Consider the following 22,583-nt stretch of genomic DNA (forward strand, 5'->3'; position numbering starts at 1 on the left):
GGAGGCTCCCACGGAAGTTTGCGATCAGGCTGATCAGGTGACTGAGGGATGAGACGCGACAGGAGACCATGGTGAGGTGACTCACCCTCCCCAAGCTGCACCTCCACACCTGCCCATCCAGCTCTTCCTCCAGGTCCCTCTGTCTGGTCACATCTGCTATCTCTCTGTGAGTCACAAAGCCCCTGTTTAGAAGGCTGCTCTTGCTCTTAGTGGGCATGAAACAAATTGAGTTGAACAGGTTATTTCATGAAGCCAGCCTTGAAACTGAGAACGCTACACTGGCCTTTGTGTCTGCCCAGGTAACAAATTCACAAGCCACCCGAGAGGAGCCTGCTGTGACTGGCCTGTGGCCTCTCTCTGCAGACTAGAATACTAACCAGTGCGAACCAAGCACGTCGGCACAGCTCACCCGTAGACTGCACTGCCTGTGGCAACACCCTGACACAGAGCGAAGGCTTTTTCTCAGTAAGAAACCTCTTATTTCAAACTATCCTAATACCATCATAAATATTAATTCTATTTCAGGAAAAATGGTTTAAACCGACAAACTCATTCAAAGATAAATCCCAACTGATGATATTAATCCAAATTATCTCATGACTTGAAAAGCAGAGACACCAAGCAACTACTATTTAATTCCAATTAAGTGAAAACAAAATCCTGCAACTTTCAAGGAGATATAACGGACTCTCTTGTTGCCATGGCAATGCCTACGCTTGGCCACGCTTACCAGTGGCAGAACTGCCAGATACAATCAACCTGTGTGAGAGACAAGAGAGAGACGGAGCGTCTCGGACGTCACTGTCAGGGAGCTGCAGTGAGAAGACAGGATGGCAAGCTCCCCTTACGATGAAGCAATGCTGACCGGGCAGCGGAGGGGAGCCAGTTCACACAGATGTGACCACTCACACACGCTGGCTAGCTTGACCCTCTCTTCCATCTCACCATTACACATGAACTCTTGAAACACGGCAAATGAGGTAACAGGAGAGTCATATGAGCTACCACAGGACTGAACTTCCCCAGGCAATCGCAACGCCTTTTCCCCTGAAGTGACGGTCAGGATATGGAACCTTTGCCAGCCTTGAAACTGAGAACGCTACACTGGCCTTTGTGTCTGCCCAGGTAACAAATTCACAAGCCACCCGAGAGGAGCCTGCTGTGACTGGCCTGTGGCCTCTCTCTGCAGACTAGAATACTAACCAGTGCGAACAGAGTACAGATCCTGCTGGGAATCTGGCATCGTGACATGTACGTGTGTAGAGAGTACCAGGTAAGACGTGAGAGAGACAGTAATTTCATTCACACAGTTCACTCAGAGTTTCTCTTCACCTTTTTGTGAACTGCATTTCTGGTGTGTGATGCTGCAGCGTTCCACAGCACCCCGGCAAGGCCTTTAGAAAGAATGTCCCACAGTGCTGCCTGAGGTATTATATCAGACAAGAGCTACAAGACCATCGCAACTACCCCCACATGACAGGAGTAGCAGAATCCCAGAACCAAGGGAGGCCACAGCCTCTCCATCAACCTGTCTGCAGGATAACCACATAGGTATCACCTGGGAATGTGTGACTCCCAAGCTGCACTGCTGTATCAGGAGCTGTCCCATGATGCCAAGTGGTCCACAGGAATATTTAAAAATCAGTGACTTAGGGTTGGGAAGTAGTTGGTACTGGGTTCCCTTGACATCCACAAAGCCCCGAGTTTATCCCTAGCATTGTATAAAATCAGGTGGGGTGGCACTCATCTATAACACCAGAACTTGGAAGGCATGGGAGGTAGAGGCAGGAGGAAGAGGTTCAAGGCCAGCCTGGGATACCTGAGACCCCGTCTCAAAAAAGAATGTAAGAAAGGAATGAATATTCAGCAAGTAAAAAAATGTTTAACAGAGACGGAGCAGGGAGCCCATAAACTAAGAGACTGGACACACACGCACACACCTGTTGGTTGGCACAGTAACTGCTCTGGCTGCTTCAGATCCACCAATCACAAAGCACAAGAAATCATTTGAAACTGAGCCTGTTTGAAAATGGCAACTTCCCTGTCTCTGAAAGCTATTCACACTATTTATCAGGACATTGGGACAGACCTGACAAGGATAGTCCAACAGAACCAAGTTTCTGAGAAGCAGAGAGGGAGGAACAGGGCTTCACTCTGGTTAGACTCAAGGCCTGGCCAACACTCTGAATGATCTACAGGCTTACCTGACCTGGCCTCCACGGGCCAACCATCCCATCAAGCCTTACAGTGACGATCACGAGCTTTCCATCTTGCCTTAGCCCAGTTGCTTAAATCCCTTTGCCAGGTCAGCAGGTCAGGTGACAGCTGAGATTATGTCCTGTCTCCATGGCAGTTGGCCTCCAACAAATCCCATCCCCTTTATCTTTTCAAAGACCTGGTGCTGTAACATTAGCTTCTATGCCCATGGGGTAGCAGCCTTTGCTGAGGATCGATTTGACCTAACAAGTGTGGGTTTTATAGTTAGGGCAGATCCCTAAATCTGGATCCCAGCACCACGGCTACGGAACCAAGGCAAGCCAAGCACTGAACACTGCCAACTTCCGCATCTGTAAAGTTAACTGTCACTGAGCTAGATCAGGACACCGTCACAGTACCTGGTCTCCCACTCTCACCGGCCCTTCAGCACAGCAGCAGGATGCTCTATGGCCTGCCAACAGGGTTGGTACAGGCTAAGTGGGATCCACTGTCACGGGAACACGCACCTGTCACTCTGGAGCTTCAGGACTCACAGGGTGCCTGTGGTACTGAGGGTTTCCCCCTGCCACAGCCAGGGCACCTGCTCTACAAGTGCTCTCCCTGGCCAGGGCCTGGCATAGGGAGGGCCTGGCACCAGCAACGCCCAGCCTCTCGAGAGTCTCATTTGACACTCTAAATTAAGCTGCACTGGAATAAAACACAGCCATCTTTAATTTCTCATGTGTGTTACCCTTGAAGTCCCCTTCAGGTCTGCGGCACATGTCTATCTAGAATTTGGTTTGGAAGCTTCTATCTAAAGGAGTCGAAGCTGTGTGTGCATAGCATACTGACTGTTTTCAGTTAAGAACATCTTAAACAACTCCCTCTGGGTTTTCTCCCGTTTCTGACGAGCAGACAAGGTCTCAGAAAAAAAAGGCCCTCCCTACACTAGAAGGAAGCAGCATTCTTTATCAAGGACAGGACGTTGGGTCGGGATTCTGTGCAAACCTCATGTAAATACGTTGAACTCTTCCCCTGACTCGGCTGCTTGACCACCCTCCCTATCTCTGTTCCAATTGGTACATACAAGCATCTACCTGCTTCTTGGGTCTTCCCATGCCACCTGACATTTCTATGATTCATGTGCATGTTTTTTTTTTTTTTTTTTTTCTTGTTAATCTGTCTGGTGTCAATTTCGTTCTCGGGCCAACCCAGAAGAAAACCCTAGACGGGAAGAGGTGAAATTCTGCTTCTCCCAGATGCCAATTATTGTGGCTTGTAAATTTCAACCTCTTCTCACTGTGCAATATTTAGAATGTTAATCCAGCTCATGTAAAATCTGCCTGCTTTTATGCAGTTTCATATTAACTCATCCAAAGCTCTCCTACTTTCAAACTGATTCCTCAATTTCAATCAATGAATTCTTAAAATAATTTAGTCTCTTTCATTTTAGTAACTTTGAATGTCTGTGTGACATGTCGTTTATAATGGTATAAACCACACAGGAGAATCCTGAGAACTTACTTGTTAGTGGTGTGTGGACGTAACTTCCATGGGTGCTGAGTGGCCATCTTCAAGAACACCCTGACGCCTGCTCACTCTTTAAGTCTCAGGTGCACACTGGGATGAGCAGCCAGCAGCTGGCTGCTCATAAACTCCCACACTGCTACATCTGTCTTTCACTGGAGCCCAAACCATGAGAACCACAAGGCCAAGCAGCCACCCAAGCCCACCGACCCTTGCACACCATGCCAGTGGGCCAGAATGTAAGCGAACAGTTCCAGAAGCAGAAACAAGGGCGCTGAAGCTGGACTTTGGACTACATCAAACACAGGGGCAGTAACTCCTCTAGGCTACCAAGTAGTGACTTGCAAAGTCATGTATCCGCTTCTGGTGACATCTATCAGTGTTGAGGGGACTCACGGAGAGAAGACGTGCTGGAGGAGCTCCGCAGAAAGTGGTGGAGGCCATCCTCGCCGTCACTGGAGCTGGTGATGCTGTTCCTCATCTCCAGCATGGTGATCTGTGTGCACAGGCTCATCTGCGGCTCCAGCTTCTTAACTTTCTGCAAAGCAAAGTTAGCAGATGCCTGAGGTTTACAGCAGTGACTCAGATATCCCCTGTAAAGGGATCTAAGTTAGTGCTAAAACGAAAAGGTAGTAAGTGCTCTAGAAATGTCTGCTGTGGTTATTACTAGCTGTCCCTTTAAATACATTATTCTAAAATTATAAATATGAATACTCTATCAGTAATCTGAAATAGTAAGCACAACTGTTTCTCTTTTGCAATGTTAAGGATCAAACCCAAGGCCTCATGCATAACAGGTAAGCACTCTCTGGCTCTGCCTCAGCCCCAGGCCTAACTTACAGTGGGAAGCACCTGGACAGGGGAACCTAAGAGGAACACCATATCCAGTGCCCCCGGCAGGCAGTCTGGGTCACAGGAGAATGTTTTAAAAGTTCTCATCTGCAATTGTTTTAATTTCCTTCTAAACAAACGCAGAAAACTATGCTGCCTGGAGCTCTGGAAGTCCATCTTCTCTGGTCTCTGATTCCTGGAAGACGCAGAGGGCATCAAGGCCAAATGCCAACTCTTAGTCCTACTTCTTGCAGTCCTGCCTTGGCACGCCTTCTCCATGCCCACTCCCTCCCATCCTCCTTCATCCACACAGCAGACTTCTGGGAAGGACAGTACTCCATCCCATAAATGAGGTCTTAACAGTCAGGCCAAGCTAGGGCAATGGCAATAATTATAACATACCTCCTTGCCTTCAAGAAAGGACTTGCTAAAGAGTCTCTCTATTACAAATATCCCCTCTGAAGTTTTGAATACTTAACGAAAATTCAGGAAAACACACATATCTATTTAACCAAAAGAATCAGAAAGGCACTTACTTTATCGTTTAAGGTAGGATCATTCAGTGAGTAGAGTTTATTTGTTATGTCTTTTCCTATAAGATATCTAAAAATTTCGTACAGAAAAGGCTCTGACTCCAGAAAGTAAGTCAGTCTTTCTCTTGACCAGCATAAAAACCTGCAGTTATCATCTGCAATAATGGTGACCTGTGGAAGAAGCAAACACAATCATAGATATATTTATCAAATTAGTTATAACCTAACACACTGTATAGAATTATGTTTAAAGACACAAAATCAGTAGACTAAATCCAGGCAACTTCTCTGAGTTTTACTGCTTTGGTTTGTGCGGTCTCAGGATGAAAGAATGGCCACCGTGTCAATACTGCTGTGGATGTTGCAATGGGAAATACTAATTATGGTAAAATATGTCTTTACCCATTGTTGTTTACATGCAAATGAACTCAGGAGAGAAAGAGAGGGTGTGTGAATGCATGTGTGTCTGGCTCTGGGACTCAGACCCGGAGACGTTCTACACTGAGCCCTACCATAGAGCTGCACCACCAGCACCTAAGATTAACCTGTAAAGCAAATTTCCTAGGAGAACCTTTCACCCAGATGACTCATAAATACATATACACTGAGAAAGATTCAAAGGCTCAGGTCAGCCGCTGATGAGAGCGGCTGGTGAGCGACCTTCTGCCGTGGATTTCAAGGCTAGCTCCAAGGTAGCCTACTGAGCTAGGTGCTCAAACTAGCCCAGCACTGAGACACCACACCCTCCCATGTAAGCAGTGCAACACGGGAAAGCAGGGGTGCTCACTGTCACGGCGCCAGAGCTCAAGCGACCCTCCCATTCCCTTCTCCGTGCTCAGGGGTGGTCACCGTCAGGGCGCCAGAGCTCAAGCGACCCTCCCATCCCCTTCTCCGTGCTCAGGGGTGCTCACTGTCACGGCGCCAGAGCTCAAGCAACTCCCCCATCCCCTTCTCTGTGCTATCTGGGCTCAGGATCCAGAAGCCCCTCCTACCAGGCAACTGCCCTTCAACACTCAGAATGCTATCACTTCCCTCATGATGACACTCATATCCTAAGGGCCCAACTCATCCCCAACACACACGTGCGAACTCCTGAGCACACTGATGGAAGAGACCAGATGTCTTCAGGTTCAATGCCTGGCTTCATCACAGAGTGGTGGTCAGCCCACACTCACAAGAAGTAGTTGGCAGAAGCAGACACTGGCGTCAGTAAAATCCAGTTTACATCCTCAGCACTAGACCAGTGCTTGTCCCAGCTGGAGATTGGTAAAAGTTAACTAAACTGACATGAAGTCTTATCTGGGCCTCAGAACAAATAGTTCCAAAAGAGCTTTCTTTTCAGAAGTCAAAGGAGGATTTACGTCTACCAAGAGAAAAAAAAAAACAAAAAATGAAAACCCCCAGCTTCCTGGTTCCCTCATACCAACAGGCTGAAGCTGGCGCTTTGGAAAATTAGATTAATTAGTTACTTCCAAAAGTGGGCCAATGCTCCCAGAAAAATAAAGTTTGCATTTATTACATCAGAAGAGGCTTTGTGAAAACCAAGAACATCTGGATTTAAGAAATGCAGATTTTGAGTCCACAAAACACCACGTGACACTCTTCATCGGTGTCCACTATGACGAACGCACTTCCTGCCAAATACCACCAATGACACTGAAGGTACAATGGACAATAAGAAAGACGAGATCCAGGGCTGAAGAGATGGCTTAACGGTTAAGAAAGCCCGCTGCGCTTCGGAAGGACCTGGGTTCAGTTCCCATGACCCACATCTGTGACTTCAGTTTTGGGGTGTGTGATGCCCTCCTGACCGCCAGGGGTCCTCACATTGTGCACATGCACACAGACACAGCCATACCCGCATAAAAAAACTTTTAAAAAGACAAGATCCAAGAGGGTCCAGGCATGGTGTCCTATGCCTGGAATCCTAGCACTCAAGCAGCTAAAGCAGAATAGCAAGTTTGGAGCCAGCCTGGGCTACATAGTGCCAGGCCAGGCTGAGATCCACATAAGATGCTGTCTAAGAAAGGGAGATGGGGGAGGTGGAGGAGTGGTCAGTGGTAGGACTGCTTGCCATGTAAGCCTAAAAACAGAGTTCAAATCCCAACATCCACATAAAAAGCTGGGTGTGACCCCAGATGCTGGTAACCCCAGCACTATGGAGGGCAGAAACAGGAGGATCATTGGGGCTTGTTGGCCACCAGGCTAGCTCCAGGTTAAGTGGGAGATCCTGTCCTCCAGGAACAAGGCAGAATGGCAGAGAAGTGCACAATGGGGCCTCTGTGCACACACACAGAGATGCACACCTTCACACATGATCCTTATTTTAAGAATATGGCTGTCTTGCCTGTATGCATGTCTGTGCACCACTGTGCCTGGTGCTGTGGAAGCCAGAAGAGGGTGTCAGATCTATGGAACTTGAGCTACTGACCACCGTGAGCTGTCATGTGGGTATTAGAAACTGCTTTTAACCTCAGCGCCATCTCTCCAGCCCGAAGGTGCTGTTTTCTTTAAATACCGGTTAAAATTTAATGCTCATTTATTTCACAAGAGCAGGGACATGCATTTCTAAGACCTCTCCCTCAGACTGACTTTCAGGTTTCACAGCACCATGCCATGTGACTGACCGTGGGAAAGCAGCAGCCCGAGACGGAATCAAAAGAAAAACGTTTATCAGAAATGATCACTCAATAAAGAGAAACCCAAACACAAAACACTACTGCTACTTTTGTAACAATGATACTGAAGACCCTGTCAACAGCTGTTAAGTGACAGTCTGATTTGCAAGTCCCATAACAGCAGGCACTAAGGACAGTGAACTTCGGGATGATTCTGGCATCATCAGTCTGCCTGTAGCACTTGAATTATGACAGTGTTTACCAAAGGATGATCTATGCTGCCTTGCAGGTCTTCTCTTTTCTACTACTGTTCAATCAGCACCCTGACCACAGAACGAATCTACAGAAATAACAGTCTGAGTGGTGGTACATGCCTAGAATACCAGCACTTGGAACGCTGAGGCAAGAGGACTATCACTGGTTGGAGGCCAACCTGGACTACACAACGAGCTCAAGGCCAGCTTGGGCTACATAGTAAGATGCTGTGTCAACAAACAACAAAAAATAAAAAGGGTTGAGGGTGTAGCTCTGTGGTAGAGTACTTACCTAACATGCAAGAAGCCTGGGTTTGATACCCACACTGCATAATCCCAACACCCAAGAGGTAGAAGCAGGAAAATCCAAAGTCCGTGGAAATCCTTGGCTACACAGAGAGTTCAAGGCCAGTCTGGGCTCCCTGAAACCCTGACTCAAACAAACAAGGTAATCCAATGGATATAAGTCTGTAACAGAATGCCTCCTAGGGAAGGATGTGAATGTGCTTCAGAAAGAGGCCATATGCACGGCCCTCTGATGTACAGCTACAAGAACACACATAAACAACTACTTTTCACTGAGTATCTGCCAACAGAAACGCTTTGTAAACAGTCAAAGCACAATCTCCCCGGGTTTATTCTGATGAAGTTGGCTCTGTGGTTGGCACAGACTCGATGGTTGTGTCGTTTTTTTGTCCACTGGCAGTCGCAAAATACCACGAACTCACAAAATACCATCCCCTGTGCCAAAGAAAGCTGGCTGGAGTGATCAAGGATGAATCCACATCCTTCATCCAGCTAGGATACTGCAGTTTTCATCATGTTCTTGGAATCTTCGCATCAGTTAAGAACAATCCTAAACTTCTAAAACTCAGTCCCCAAGAAGAAGGAAAACTGTTGCCAGTGGTAGTAACATTTTTGTTAGCTTAATTACAAATGTAACTTAGAGTCCAGTGGAAAGTGAGTACATACTTCTACACCTGTTCCTTGGGGATTATTCGCTTCTGGAACAAAGGTTTAGTTTCCACCCCAAACTGACTCTTCTCTTCAGGATAATAAAGAGACTGAGTTGTTCCATAAAACCACCTGCTCCCACACAGAAGAAAGAGTGTAACAGACCATGGTGGACGAAGCAACTGTAAGGAGGTCAGAAGAAAGAGGAGACAGACGTGGTCCTGTGAGCCCGTCCTGTTCTGGCTCACGGGTGATGGTGGTTAAACACACTGCTCAAATAGAAGCAGACACCCTGGGACACAGACGACCCCCCACAGTACCAAGGTCAGAACAGCTGGACACACACCAGCTTTCTTTTCCTATATGTCAAACATGACCAGCACAGGAACAGAACTGCATCATCAGTGTCTTAAGTCAGGGTTCTATTGCCATGCCCAAGACAACTCTTATATTAAGAGCACTTAATTGGGGGCTAGTTTAGTTTCAGCGGCTTAGTCCATTATCATCATGGCAGGGAGCAGACAGGCCATGGGACTGGAGCAGCAGCTAAGAGCTGTACACCCTGATCCACAAGCAGCAGGCAGAGAGAGAGAGAGAGAGGCTCTGGGCCTGGCCTGGGCTTCTGAGACCTCAAAGCCCACTCCTAGTGACACACCTCCAACAAGCCACACCTCCCAATCCTTCCCAAACAGTTCCCCTAAGTGGGGACCAAGCATTCAAACACATGCACCTATGCGGGCCATTCTCATTGAAATCCCCACAGTCAGTGAGCTTAAACGAGTACTTCTGGCAAATGTGCCCAACTTTTAACAAATTCCGGTTCCCCAGGCCTTTTAGGCAAGCAGAGTAGCAGCAAGACAGGGCTGACATTCTAATGAGGTAAAGGGAACTGCACTTTCCCTTCATGTCCAGCCTGGGGCAGCTCGAGTTGAAGGGCATCCCAAACCAAGCCCAGAAGATTCTGCAGCAAGGGACGGTGGCAGGTCCTCTTTCTTCGGTGATGACATCCTCTTCAGTGCTATTTCTCACTCGATATGCACTGTACCAAAGCAACCCTGTGCCCAGAATATCTCCTCACTGCTATTTACTCAGAGATTTGTGTTCTTGGCTGCGCTCCTAAGAACAGCAAATACAACAGACGGCCCGGGGACTTGGGAACAACCCGGACAGCTGCGATACAATGGAGAAGAACTGAGCTGAGTAGTCAACGTCTGAACTGCTGATCCTGTGAGGAATTTCCTCTTTGCCTTTTAACACAGTCACTAACTGCAAAAGAATGAAGTGATTGGAGGGGTGTTTTCAGTAAGTTCTCGGGAGTAAAGCCAGTTTTCTGTTTTTCCTAATAGAGTTAATCAATGATGTGTTTAGGAACATGAATTATCTACAAATGACATAATTATTCTCATAATAAAGCTGATTTTTTAAAAAAGACTGCATGTATTGTTATTTTATGTGAATTCACAAATGCCAGAAGGGGGCATGGACCCTCAGGGACTGGAGTCACAGATGATTGTGAGCGGCCATGTGGGTGCTGGGAACAAACCCAGGTCCTCTTGAAGAACAGCCAGTGCTCTTACCTAGACCCCCAAACAGTAAGTTTTTAATGGAAATATTAAGAAATTTAAGTGACCAAACAGTTTTGAAAAATGAAACAGCAAGCAAACTCACACCCAGAAGTAATGGTGTTAGTGTCACGGCTAGATCAGGGCACGGCTTTCCAGACCTCCACCTCCAGCTGTGTGCACACAAGCACTATCCACCTCCATCTGTGCACACAGGCACTGTCCACCTCCAGTTGTGCGCACACAAGCACTGTCCACCTCCAGTTGTGTGCACACAAGCACTGTCCACCTCCAGTTGTGCGCACACAAGCACTGTCCACCTCCAGTTGTGTGAGCACCAGCACTGTCCACCTCCAGTTGTGTGAGCACCAGCACTGTCCCACTTCTAGCTGTGCGCGCACAAGCACTGTCCACCTCCAGCTGTGCACACACAAGCACTGTCCCACCTCCAGCTGTGCACACACAAGCACTGCCCACCTCCAGCTGTGCGCACACAAGCACTGTCCACCTCCAGCTGTGCGCACACAAGCACTGTCCACCTCCAGTTGTGCGCACACAAGCACTGTCCACCTCCAGTTGTGCGCACACAAGCACTGTCCACCTCCAGTTGTGCGCACACAAGCACTGTCCACCTCCAGTTGTGTGAGCACCAGCACTGTCCACCTCCAGTTGTGTGAGCACCAGCACTGTCCCACTTCTAGCTGTGCGCACACAAGCACTGTCCACCTCCAGCTGTGCGCACACAAGCACTGTCCCACCTCCAGCTGTGCGCACACAAGCACTGTCCCACCTCCAGCTGTGCGCACACAAGCACTGTCCACCTCCAGCTGTGAGCGCATAAGCACTGTTCCACCTCCAGTTGTGCGTGCACAAGCACTGTCCACCTCCAGTTGTGCGCACACAAGCACTGTCCACCTCCAGTTGTGCGCACACAAGCACTGTCCACCTCCAGTTGTGCGCACACAAACACTGTCCACCTCCAGTTGTGCGCACACAAGCACTGTCCACCTCCAGTTGTGCGCACACAAGCACTGTCCACCTCCAGTTGTGTGCACACAAGCACTGTCTACCTCCAGTTGTGTGAGCACCAGCACTGTCCCACTTCTAGCTGTGTGCGCACAAGCACTGTCCACCTCCAGTTGTGTGAGCACCAGCACTGTCCCACTTCTAGCTGTGAGCACACAAGCACTGTCCACCTCCAGCTGTGCGCACACAAGCACTGTCCACCTCCAGCTGTGCGCACACAAGCACTGTCCACCTCCAGCTGTGTGCACACGAGCACTGTCCCACCTCCAGCTGTGCGCATACAAGCACTGTCCACCTCCAGCTGTGCGCACACAAGCACTGTCCACCTCCAGTTGTGCGCACACAAGCACTGTTGAAAGGCTGTTGCTGTTTTGTTTTTATTGAATTATACTGTGTACACTAATGTGGCTATCTCCTTTTTTAAAAAGAAATCATGGTGACTTTTCCATTTCACTGGATTTGAATGAGATACAAAATAGTTTTAACCTTCGAAACCAAATCCTACCTGGAACTTTTCCCCTTTGTGCATCTGGGTTGATCTAAATTCTGGGGAATCGATAAAGGCACAGGGGTAGATGTTATGCAGAAAATGTCCTCGATAGGAGACCTTCATTCTGTTAACACAAGTCAAAACGTTAACAAACATACAGCACTTCACAAAAGCAAAATCATTCTTTTTATCACTGAAACAGTACAGTAGTGTATCTGCACTATTTTAAATATTCTACAAGTAATGGACACAACTTAAAGCACTTCCAGAGGCACAAATATATTTAAAAATGACCTGAGAAAAGCACCAGCATACATCACTAGTGCAGCCCACGTTACCATTACAGTCACTCGTGCAGTGGGAACGAACATGTAATTTCTACATTACAGATTTCGAGGGGAAGGGAGGCTGTTAACAACACGTTTCAAGGCAGGCACGGTGACACACATCCACAGATCCAGTTACTCAGGAGGCTGCAGCTACAGAGTCACATGAGCCCAGGAGTCTGAGACCTCATCGAAAACCACCACCCAATGAGCACAGCAACAATTATACCCATGCAACATCCACGACTCTCCATTCAGATCCTCCATATAGACTGTGATACTCAAAAAACAGACCACCTCTGCCACATGCATAAGCTTCTTGAATTTAATTTGAACCTACTTCAATTTTGACTCACTAACTTCAAGCAGAAGTAAACATGGTTAGCAAAGTATTCACTGTAGAAAATTTTGGTATCAATACGATTCAGGACCACGGTGTCTACCTAGCTTTGGCACACACTTCCACAGCAGCCCAGATTTCAGTTGCAAAATGACCTTTACCAACACACAGCCACTGCTTCCTCCATTGGCTGGCAACATCTCCATGTTGCATTCCTTCCTAGAGGCTATAAAAGATGCAAGGCAACCTGGGGGTTCCTATTTCAATTTAACACTCACCTCCCCTTTAGGAGAATACTAAGACGATCATCAACTGAGGTTTTATCCTCGGTGGCGTACGTCTGGCCCTTTTTCAAGGTCTGGATCATACAAAACTGTCCAGTTAACCTTCTGAACAAATCAGGAGGGACACGGAGTGGTTCAAACAATCGGTGGTAGACACCACCCAGCTCCTTTTCGATCTTGACCTGAAAGACAGTGATGCTGAGGTCCTGCAGTCCCCAAACACGGGACTCTTGAGGGCGGGATATAGACATAAGAATAAACAAATCTATGGTACACACTGGTGGTCAGTGGGGTCTTAGAGAGTTAGTAGTGGTGTAATTTATACTCTATTGGGGAAGGCTGAGAGGACTCTAATGGTCACACCTTTCTACTGATCCTGAAGCAACGTCTGAGTTTTTGGATTTTGTCAAAACACATACCTTCCTAACCTTAGCAGCAGTCCATAACACGTTTGTTTCAAAAGATGAAATTACCTTAACTTTTAATTATGATAGTGAGAATAGAAAAACAAATTCACAAAATAATGCATTAAGCATTTTATCTCCATGTAATTATTTAATGCATCGAGGCAGGAAAGCCAACACTCACGGCTGCAATCACTATCTCATATTTACATATTCCCAAGCAAAGGAAGAAAGAAGGGCAGAGCTCTGGCATGGTGTTCTCATCCCAGCCTAAGCTTCGTAGCACTGAGATCCCTCTGATGAGGAAGGCTGGCTACGGACAGCAGTTCGATGACTGTCGTAATCACCCCTTCTCAGAGTCTCTCAGGCCCAGGGCATGCGGCGTCTGGAAGGCACCGTAATTGGGTGCATGGAAAACTGTACTGCACTGTGAATGAACTCTGTCTCAGTGAAAGCTCAATGAAACACGATGAAACCCACAGAGCCCGAGCACAAAAGCTGCTTCTACCTGATGTCATTCTGGTCTGTCCCCATTTCATTCTGACGAAGAATCATCTTTATTTATTTAAGTGATAGAGAAAAAAACCAAACCAAACCAAACAACAGCCCTAGATGCGAGATGTTCTTTCTGGTGCTTCAATCACGTCCTCAGTGACTCAGGGACTGTGAACTTGGGTTTCCAGAAAAGGCTCTAACATCTGAGAACTGTCACCCTCATTATTACAGTTCTACCTCCTCTACTCCACAGCTCTAGTAGTGAGCATCCAGCATGATTTCCTCACAAATCTGTCCCATCCAGCCCACACAACATCTACTGTGGCACAGTGATGAACACAAGACCTGTCACAGTCTAGTCACATGCGTCCATGCCCGTCTTTCCTCTACACCTCAGCTCAAGGCTCAGTTTCTTCGTGAGGTTGTCTGAATTCTCTTCTTTGGAAGCATCTGTTTGTCAAAAGTTTCTCCGAGCATCTTCAGTGTACACAGGGCTACAACGGCTAGTGTGTTCCACTACCCTGTTACTTCCAATTGTTTGCTGTCCCGTAAGAGAATTACTATCGCCAACATCAGCAGGCTCGGCCAGGCCACTGGCTTTGGCCAATGAAACAGTAAGCAGAAGAGACACAGATTTTTTTTTTTTTTTTTTTTTTTTTACAGAAATGGCTTTTTGTTTGCTTTTTAATTTTATGTATGGGTATTTGGTCTGCAATATGTGCAATCAGTGCCCGTGGAGACGAGAAGAGGGCATTAGGTCCCTTGGAATTGAGTTATAGATGGTTGTGGGTACTGGGAACAAAACCCAGGTCCTCTGCAAGAGCATCCAGTGCTCTTAGCCACACACCACTTCCAGACCCTTGAGCAGATGGATGTTTTCCAGCTTTTATATGGTCCCCTCTGCCATACGAATGCACAGTCCCAAAAGAACTTGCTGCTTTAGCAGAGACCCGGAAACGTAAGATAGACTCAGTGATGCCAATCAACAGGTAAGGTGGGTGAGAAGAAAAGGCCACTGCTGTTCTGCATCACTGAGATCTCATTCATCACACAGCCTAACCCAGGAAAAAAACAACTGACCAATACACACAAGCAGCCCAAACTGAGCGGCTGTGTGTGAGGAGGTTATGGAGTAGTGGAGTACCCACATGTATATCATCTGTATTTCTGTGTGAAATGTCCTATTTTCTAATAGTTGTCTACATTAAAATCAGAGCTAAGATGAGCATTACAGCCTTGGGTGACTGAATGCTTGTCCTTAGGACAGTCAGTGACCACGTATGGAGTGATTTCTGTGAACCCAGCTGCCTTCTACTTCGTTTTTTTATGTTCTTGGAGGTTATGTTTGGTTGTTAATGTTGTTTTGTTTTTAAAATGGAACCTCATTCACAGCTCCAAGCTAACTTCAGACTCACTATGTAGAGCAGGCTAGCCTTGAACTGTCACTCACTATGTAGAGCAGCCTAGCCTTGAACTGTCACTCACTATGTAGAGCAGGCTGGCCTTGAACTGTGACTCACTATGTAGAGCAGGCTAGCCTTGAACTGTGACTCACTATATAGAGCAGGATAGCCTTGAACTGTCACTCACTATGTACAGCAGGCTAGCCTTGAACTGTCACCACTATGTAGAGCAGGCTGGCCTTGAACTATCACTCCACCTACTCCATAAGTGCTGGGATCACAGGGGTGTGCGCAGGCTTGCTCTATGTTTGGTTTAGGTATTAAGAAGACACTGTAAGAGAAGCCAGTGTTAAAAATAAAAATGTAAGTATTGATATTCTGGTGAATATCCACCAAAAGTGCTGATTTCTTTACATGAATATTTTAAACTCAAGAAAGATAATAGCCATTATACTATGAAAATAGAATGAACTATCTGCAAATCATGAGTATGAAATGGAAGTTGCTTATCAGTAATTTTATAATTAAGCAAAGATATTTCCAAGTGATAACTGAGTATCAGCAGACCAGGAAATAATCACATAATATGCCTAAAAAAAGACAGTATTAGTCATGTGTTCATGCTCCAGCAAGTCAAAGTTCGGAAAATTCATTTGTTAAACAAATTTCACAGATTTCAAACGCGTTTCTCTCAGGCATTTACATAGAAAGCTCAATAGTCAGAATATTCGAGAGGGACTAAGATGCTCACTTGCAAGTCTGAATGAAGTACTTTTAAAAAGCTTTCATATTTAAAGTTACTTTCTTATTAAAAAATTTTAGTAATTACCGGTCTTTTCTTGTACAAAAGATATGAAAGATGCAAAATATTGATACCCAAGAACACCGAGTTCCAGATCATTATATCCAAGGCACATCGGTAGAGAGTGGCCCAGACTACATAAAGGGTACACCCTGTTGAGTAACAGAAGCAGGTGTTAGACACTTACAACAGATTCCACCAAGAGCTCACTATAATCCTGCTCTGCCTAGAACCAAACACATCTAGAAATAGTAAGCTGAATACCACATTTCCATTCTGGTTTATTACTAAAAAGATTCCCCCCACACCAGACCACACCACACCCATCCATCCATCCCCCCCACACCAGACCACACCACACCCATCCATCCCCCAACACCAGACCACACCACACCCATCCATCCCCCCCACACCCGACCACACCACACCCATCCCCCCCACACACACACACACCAGACCACACCACACCCATCCATCCCCCACACACCAGACCACACCACACCCATCCATCCCCCCACACACACCAGGCCACTCCACACCCATCCATCCACACACACACACCAGACCACACCACACCCATCCATCCCCCCACACACACCAGACCACATCATACCCACCCATCCCCCCTCACACACACACACACACACACCAGACCACACCCATCCATCCATCTCCCCCCACACACACACACACCAGACCACACCACACCCATCCCCCCCACCAGACCACACCACACCTATCCATCCCCCCACACTAGACCACACCACACCCATCCATCCCCACCTCACACACACTAGACCACACCACACCCATCCATTCCCCCCTCACACACACACACACACACACACCAGACCACACCACACCCATCCACCACACACACACACACACACACACACACACACCGCCACACCACCTTTGGGTGCCATTGTTCCTTCACTGCATTTCTTTCTGCAGGACCCCACCCGGGAGTGTGGGAATTGCAGACAGTACTCTATCAACTGAGTACATCCCTAGCCCTAGATTTTCATTTGAGACAGTGTCTCCCTTTGTAGACCAGGCTATCCTTACTCTGTATCTTTCTGCCTCAGTCCCCCTATACACTAGGGTTACAGGCATGCACCACCACGCCCATTTGAGGGTACAATTCTTGGTAAATAACAAAGGCAACCTCATATACGAAAGAATTCTCCATTTGTGGCTGTTTACTTAAGCTGGGGCTGAAGGTGAGGAAGGGAATGAACGCCACATTCGGATACCACTGAAGAAACATGTTCCAAAAGGTTCCTACAAACTCGCAAACCTATGAGCTGGAAACGTCAGTACTGCACTTTCAATACTATAAAGTCTGAAACTCCTATCCAGGCACAGTGGCCCACACCTTTAATCCCAGCACTTGGGAGGCAGAGGCAGGTGTATCTTTTTGTGAGTTTAAGGCCAGCCTGGTCTACAGAGCGAGACTCTATTCCCTCCCACCACCACCCCCCCAAGTTTTTTTTTTAAACCTCATTATCTGTTAAGGAATTACATACTGCATTTTATTTTATTTTTTTTTTGTGATCAGTGATGAACTCAATTACTTTATTTACTTTGCTGTTTTGAGACAAGGTCTCACGTAGTTCAGGCCAGTGCTGAGCCCTAGTGTGGCTGAGGTTGTCACTGAGCTTCTGATCCTACCTCCTGAGTGCCAGCATGCTCTACGGTGCCTAGTTGATGAGGTGCTGGGGACCTCACCCAGGGCTTCATGTAGCCGAGGTAATACTGTACCAAATGAGTGATATCCCAGCCAAGAGCAAACGCCTTCCTGAAACTTTTTAGTGACCCGAATTTTCACTTGGTGATTATCCATTCATCAAATGGTCTCTTCCTGACCTCCCTTACCCATTCTCTTGCCTTACAGAAAATATCCTTATTTTCTAATTTTATAGGGGAATGTAAGCATATAATATAGTTCTAGTTTAAAATGATCACTAAGATACGGATTTATAGATTCACGTGCACATGAGAGCTAATTTTTCACATTTAGAATCAGACGTTCAAATGCTGGACTTCATCACAGTGGAACATCTGAATAAGTCTCTTCCCTCTACCTCCTGGCCTCAGTTTCCTTATGTGTAGATGAAAGTGCCGGGCTAAAAGATGCATTCTGGTACACTGTACCTCCAGAACCCCTGTCTTAAGATTTATAATTTGGATCACGGGTTCCCTCCATCCAACAACCTGCCTCTGCAGTCCCGACCTTAGCTGATGCCTAGCTAGTCTTTCTGTCTCTTATCGTCACTGTACACTCAGGACAAAAAGCTAGTCTTCCTTTGTGCTACGCTATAACTTCTCCTCTCCTGTGCCCTTCACCAGGATACTCCACGCTCACACTTAAGAGAAACCTGGTCATTTCCCCAGAGCTATCGTGTGATCATGCGGGACCTTGCCTTGTATCAGCACTGAGCCTGTCACCTGTCTGCCCTGAGCACGGGGTACAGGCCTGCAGTGCCCAGTTGACACCCCACACTGTGACTGCCCATCTGTTTTCACAAGGGTGGAGACTGCCTTCCTTAATCTGTCTGATATATTACAAGTGTCAGAAACGCACCTAAATAAATGGAGACTCGAGGGGAGGAATCACAGAATTTGTCAATAATCACTGATAAAACAGTAACTATTGTTTCAATATTTTGATGTGAATAAACATGCCCAATCAGTTAATAGGGCCAAAAAATGTCCATACTATATACATGCTATATGAATGGTACACTTGGAATATTGTAAATGGGAACTGATTTTGCTCTCATATCACTTCACTGGCTACAGCAACTGTCTCTTCAAACCATAACGGCGGAGACAACATGGCCGCTCTGTGCCAGGCACTTTCCTAACACACGTTTACTCAATCCTCACAGTAACCCCAGAAAGTAGTTTTATTTTTATCTTTCTCTGATACAAGGGGAAACTGGAGTGACAGGAAATTAAAATCATTTGCTCAAGTTACACAGTTAGCAAGGCGTGGAATTAGGGCTGGAATCACACGGTCTGGCTCTGACAGCCACATGCTGGCACATGAATTTCTGACATGTAGAACCTGCACCGTCTAGAAAAGCATACACCACTTACACAGTTAAGGAAGGGAGACGATGGCTGTGTGGAGACCTATGTGCTAAGCTGGGAGACAGACTGCTGAGCGATTAACACAGGCTTACGGTTCTTCTACGCTATACACCTGGAAAGGACGCTCTAAGCTCCCAATGCCAAGTCCACTCGACACCAGCTGAACAGTGTTATCTGAGCCCAGGGTGCCTCACCTATAGACAACATCCCTCTAAGAAGGATCATGTGGAGGCGAAGAGTGGTTGGAATCACCAAACCAACTGCTAAACAAATGTTTGCTACATGAAACACCAGATGATGGACCTCTCTCCAGTTCTCACAAGTGGTCTCATTGGAAGGCACAGGTGTGACGCTTCCCAACTCAGAGTTAAAACCTGCTAGAGTTGATTCTGCCAGTGGGCTGGACTCTGTGTAATTCATGTTGAAAAGTCCTATAAAGACAAAAACACAATCAGTCATAAATGGAAAGTTTATCTTATCATACCTATGACAGGTAATATGCCAAAATTATTTTTACAAATTACATGCTAGTCAACAGTTTTCCAATACTTATCAAGTACATAGGTTCAAACTCCAGCCCAAAAACAGTTTTCCAATACTTATCAAGTACATAGGTTCAAACTCCAGCCCTGTCACAAAGAATGACCTTTTCTGTGCCTGTCATAATGATCTCCCGTTTGCCTTATGTTGAAATGAAACATCTCAGAGAGTTCAGTGTGTTTAGAAATGAACACACACATACTTGAAGAGGGTGAGAATCAGCAAGTATGAGAGACTAACACCTACATTCATAGGTCACAGCATTTACACCGGGTTAGCACAATCTTCAAACCATTCACACTGGAGACGGAATCCAAGATACACACATATAAAGAACTTAAATAGCATTCAAAGTTTCTTTTATTCTCCAACTTAAGTCTCTATTTTCATTCCTCAAATAATTCTAGTTGATAGCATCTCACAAATTAGAAAGTAGTAAATGTACAATTTGTATGTAGGAAGGTTCATGAATATATTTGAGTATTTAGTATTAAGCACCACAGCAAATCCATTTCAAGTAATATACATTTTACGCACATTTATATTTCAAGTAATATACATTTTGCACACACTTATATAAAACAATAAAGTATCACTCTGTTCTGTCCATTATTATCTATTCTTGGTCCCTGCTCCACATGCACGCACACACACACACACACACACACACACACAAAAAAAAAAACACCCTTCATTATTAATTACACAAATTTGGTCCTTAGCAAAAACTATGTAGGTTTACAGAAGACATGAATTAATCTATTTCATTTTTAAAGTTAAATGAAGACCAAAAATACCTTTAAATTTAATTTAGAAACATATACATCTTTCAAAATAGAGAAATTCACATTTTTAACATAGTAAAGATTTTAAGTGGTATAATAATAGATGTGGTTTGGACATCTTGAAAGGATGCTAGACAAGTAAGTATATGAGGATAAATTCTGTATATCTTAAGATGACAAACAAATTTATAAATATGAAGGAAGTAAGTAAGTGGAAGTTCACTTTTGTGACACTTGCTTTAAACATGATGACAAGGGAGTTACATACCCACTCCAAACAGTTCACAAATAATAAGTTGACTTAAATATTGATTTTTCTGTAAAAAAAAAATGAGAATTCAACTACTTTCCAACAGTCTTAATAAAAATCTAAGCTTATTACGATGGGGGACTGGTTCCAAGAACCTGGAAGTGTGAGTGCCTCGTGCTTGCTATAGCTACACAATGCCTGTGGGAGGCAGGGGTGGTACGTATGGATCTATACCCTTCCAAGGCCTCCATCGATACTGTCACCGAGGAAGACCTGAATGGGATGAGACTGAAACACAACGCGGACAAAAAACCATTTCACTCAAACTTTCCTGAGGCTGAGTCAGGGTCGGTCCCACAAGCCACCGGGGAGCCTCCCTCCTCAACCTGTTTTCCCTTGGAACTGAGACGATGCACTACATGGTCTCAGTTCACTTTCAGGCTCTTAGAAGTTCTAAAAGTGGCGTTAGTTTAAATTTCTGGCCAAAGTAAATTGCTGAGGAAACTATAATCTGCCTCAAAGACAGACAATATTAAAAACCATTAAAATGTATTGCATGTGTTTATTATTTCTGGGGGGCGGGGTGGGCGCACAAGCCAAAGGACAGCTTGCTGGAGAATCTCCCCTTCCACCACGTGGGTCCTGAGGAGACAAGGCATGCATCAGGCTTGCCTGCTAGTGCCTTACCGGCCGGCGAGCTTCCTCACCAGCCCTAACAGCCAGGTTCAAACGTAGGATTACTATAAAACATATTTTGATGCTCTACACTTTATTAAAGCTATACAAATTATAGACGCAGCTGCAGGTATATACATACACATATAAAAGTGTCTTCTTATGAAATACACCCATAAAAGTGTTTACTGTCTTTAAAAATCAGTTAGTTTTTTTTATATTCAATGATTAATCTAACGGGCTTGGGCTTAATCACTACGTAATGGGTTTAAACGGCCTACACTGGTCTGCCCTTATACAGGGAATGAATGAAGAAGGCCAGATTGGTGAGCGAATCTGTGAACTGTCAGATTCATTGTTAATGAATCAAAACATTATCTTTCTCATTAGATCCCTGGAGTCTAGTTCCTTACTTACCGTAGTAAAATCGTGCCCATCTATTGGTTTTCAACTAGGCGTCCGTCTGCGATTCTAAAACGCTGAATGAGAAAGCTAACTTTAAACCCTGACCAAATCACAAAAATGACGATGAACAGCAGTGAGTAAAGAGCCGTGCAAACAGACGTGTTCACTGTGACTGTCACCGAGTCTCCGCGCGCCTCGGGCGGCCAGCGGCGTGGCGTGGCCGGGTCTTCCCTTCGGGTTTACCGGCTCAGTCCGGCTTGGGAACGAGGGCGCGGGCCGGTGGCGAGGACCCGTGGCCCCCGGCCCTCGGCCCCCCACCCGGGGACCCGCTCACCTCGCTCTCGGAAGAGTGTCAGCGTCCCCAGCTCCGCGCCCCTGCGCTGTCCCGCCGAGGGCCCCCCGGGGCGCGGGCGAGCGAAGGGCGGCTGCAAGGACGGCGCCGAGAGCGGCGCGCGCCAAGTTGCTCGGCCGCGCGGGGCTCAACTTTCCCCGCGGTGAGCCGGCGCTCGGCTCCCTTACCTGGCGTGCCCCGGGGCCCGGGCCCGGGCGCGGGCGGCGCGCGCCGAGTTTGCGACGGCGGCGGGGAGCGGCGGCTCGACGGGCTCGCGGAGGGTCCCCGGGCGGCGCGGGCCCCGGCCAGCTCCCCGCTCGCGGCCGCTTTGACTAAAATAGGCATCGCGGCGGCCGGCTGGGGCGCACGGCGCACGCGCCGCCCGCCGGAGGTTGCCCCCGCGGGCGGAGCCCCGCGCCCCGCGGACCCGCCGCCCCGGCCCGCCGCGTGCGC

At 46.7% G+C, this 22,583-nt stretch overlaps 1 protein-coding gene across 4 annotated transcripts in view; it reads right to left on the minus strand.

Moving 5' to 3' along the window:
* The window catches only part of Bves (blood vessel epicardial substance), a 34,942-nt gene extending 12,711 nt beyond the window's left edge, over positions 1 to 22,231 (minus strand). Inside the window, exons 1-8 of one of the 4 annotated variants that reach the window (XM_059272437.1) lie at positions 22,134 to 22,203; positions 20,738 to 20,786; positions 19,339 to 19,575; positions 16,073 to 16,197; positions 12,936 to 13,123; positions 12,007 to 12,115; positions 5,091 to 5,258; positions 4,120 to 4,261 (exon numbers count right to left, since the gene is read on the minus strand). In XM_059272437.1, coding sequence (XP_059128420.1) covers positions 4,120 to 4,261; positions 5,091 to 5,258; positions 12,007 to 12,115; positions 12,936 to 13,123; positions 16,073 to 16,197; positions 19,339 to 19,564 — 958 coding nt within the window. In that variant the 5' untranslated portion in view covers positions 19,565 to 19,575; positions 20,738 to 20,786; positions 22,134 to 22,203. Of the gene's footprint in view, positions 1 to 4,119; positions 4,262 to 5,090; positions 5,259 to 12,006; positions 12,116 to 12,935; positions 13,124 to 16,072; positions 16,198 to 19,338; positions 19,576 to 20,737; positions 20,787 to 21,811; positions 21,891 to 22,133 lie in introns of those variants that run through there. The other 3 variants (XM_059272436.1, XM_059272438.1, XM_059272439.1) reach the window with 3 other exon arrangements.
* Positions 22,232 to 22,583: the final 352 nt, after the last annotated feature.

Source organism: Peromyscus eremicus, chromosome 8b (genome assembly GCF_949786415.1).
Source record: "Peromyscus eremicus chromosome 8b, PerEre_H2_v1, whole genome shotgun sequence".
Lineage (NCBI taxonomy): Eukaryota > Metazoa > Chordata > Mammalia > Rodentia > Cricetidae > Peromyscus > Peromyscus eremicus.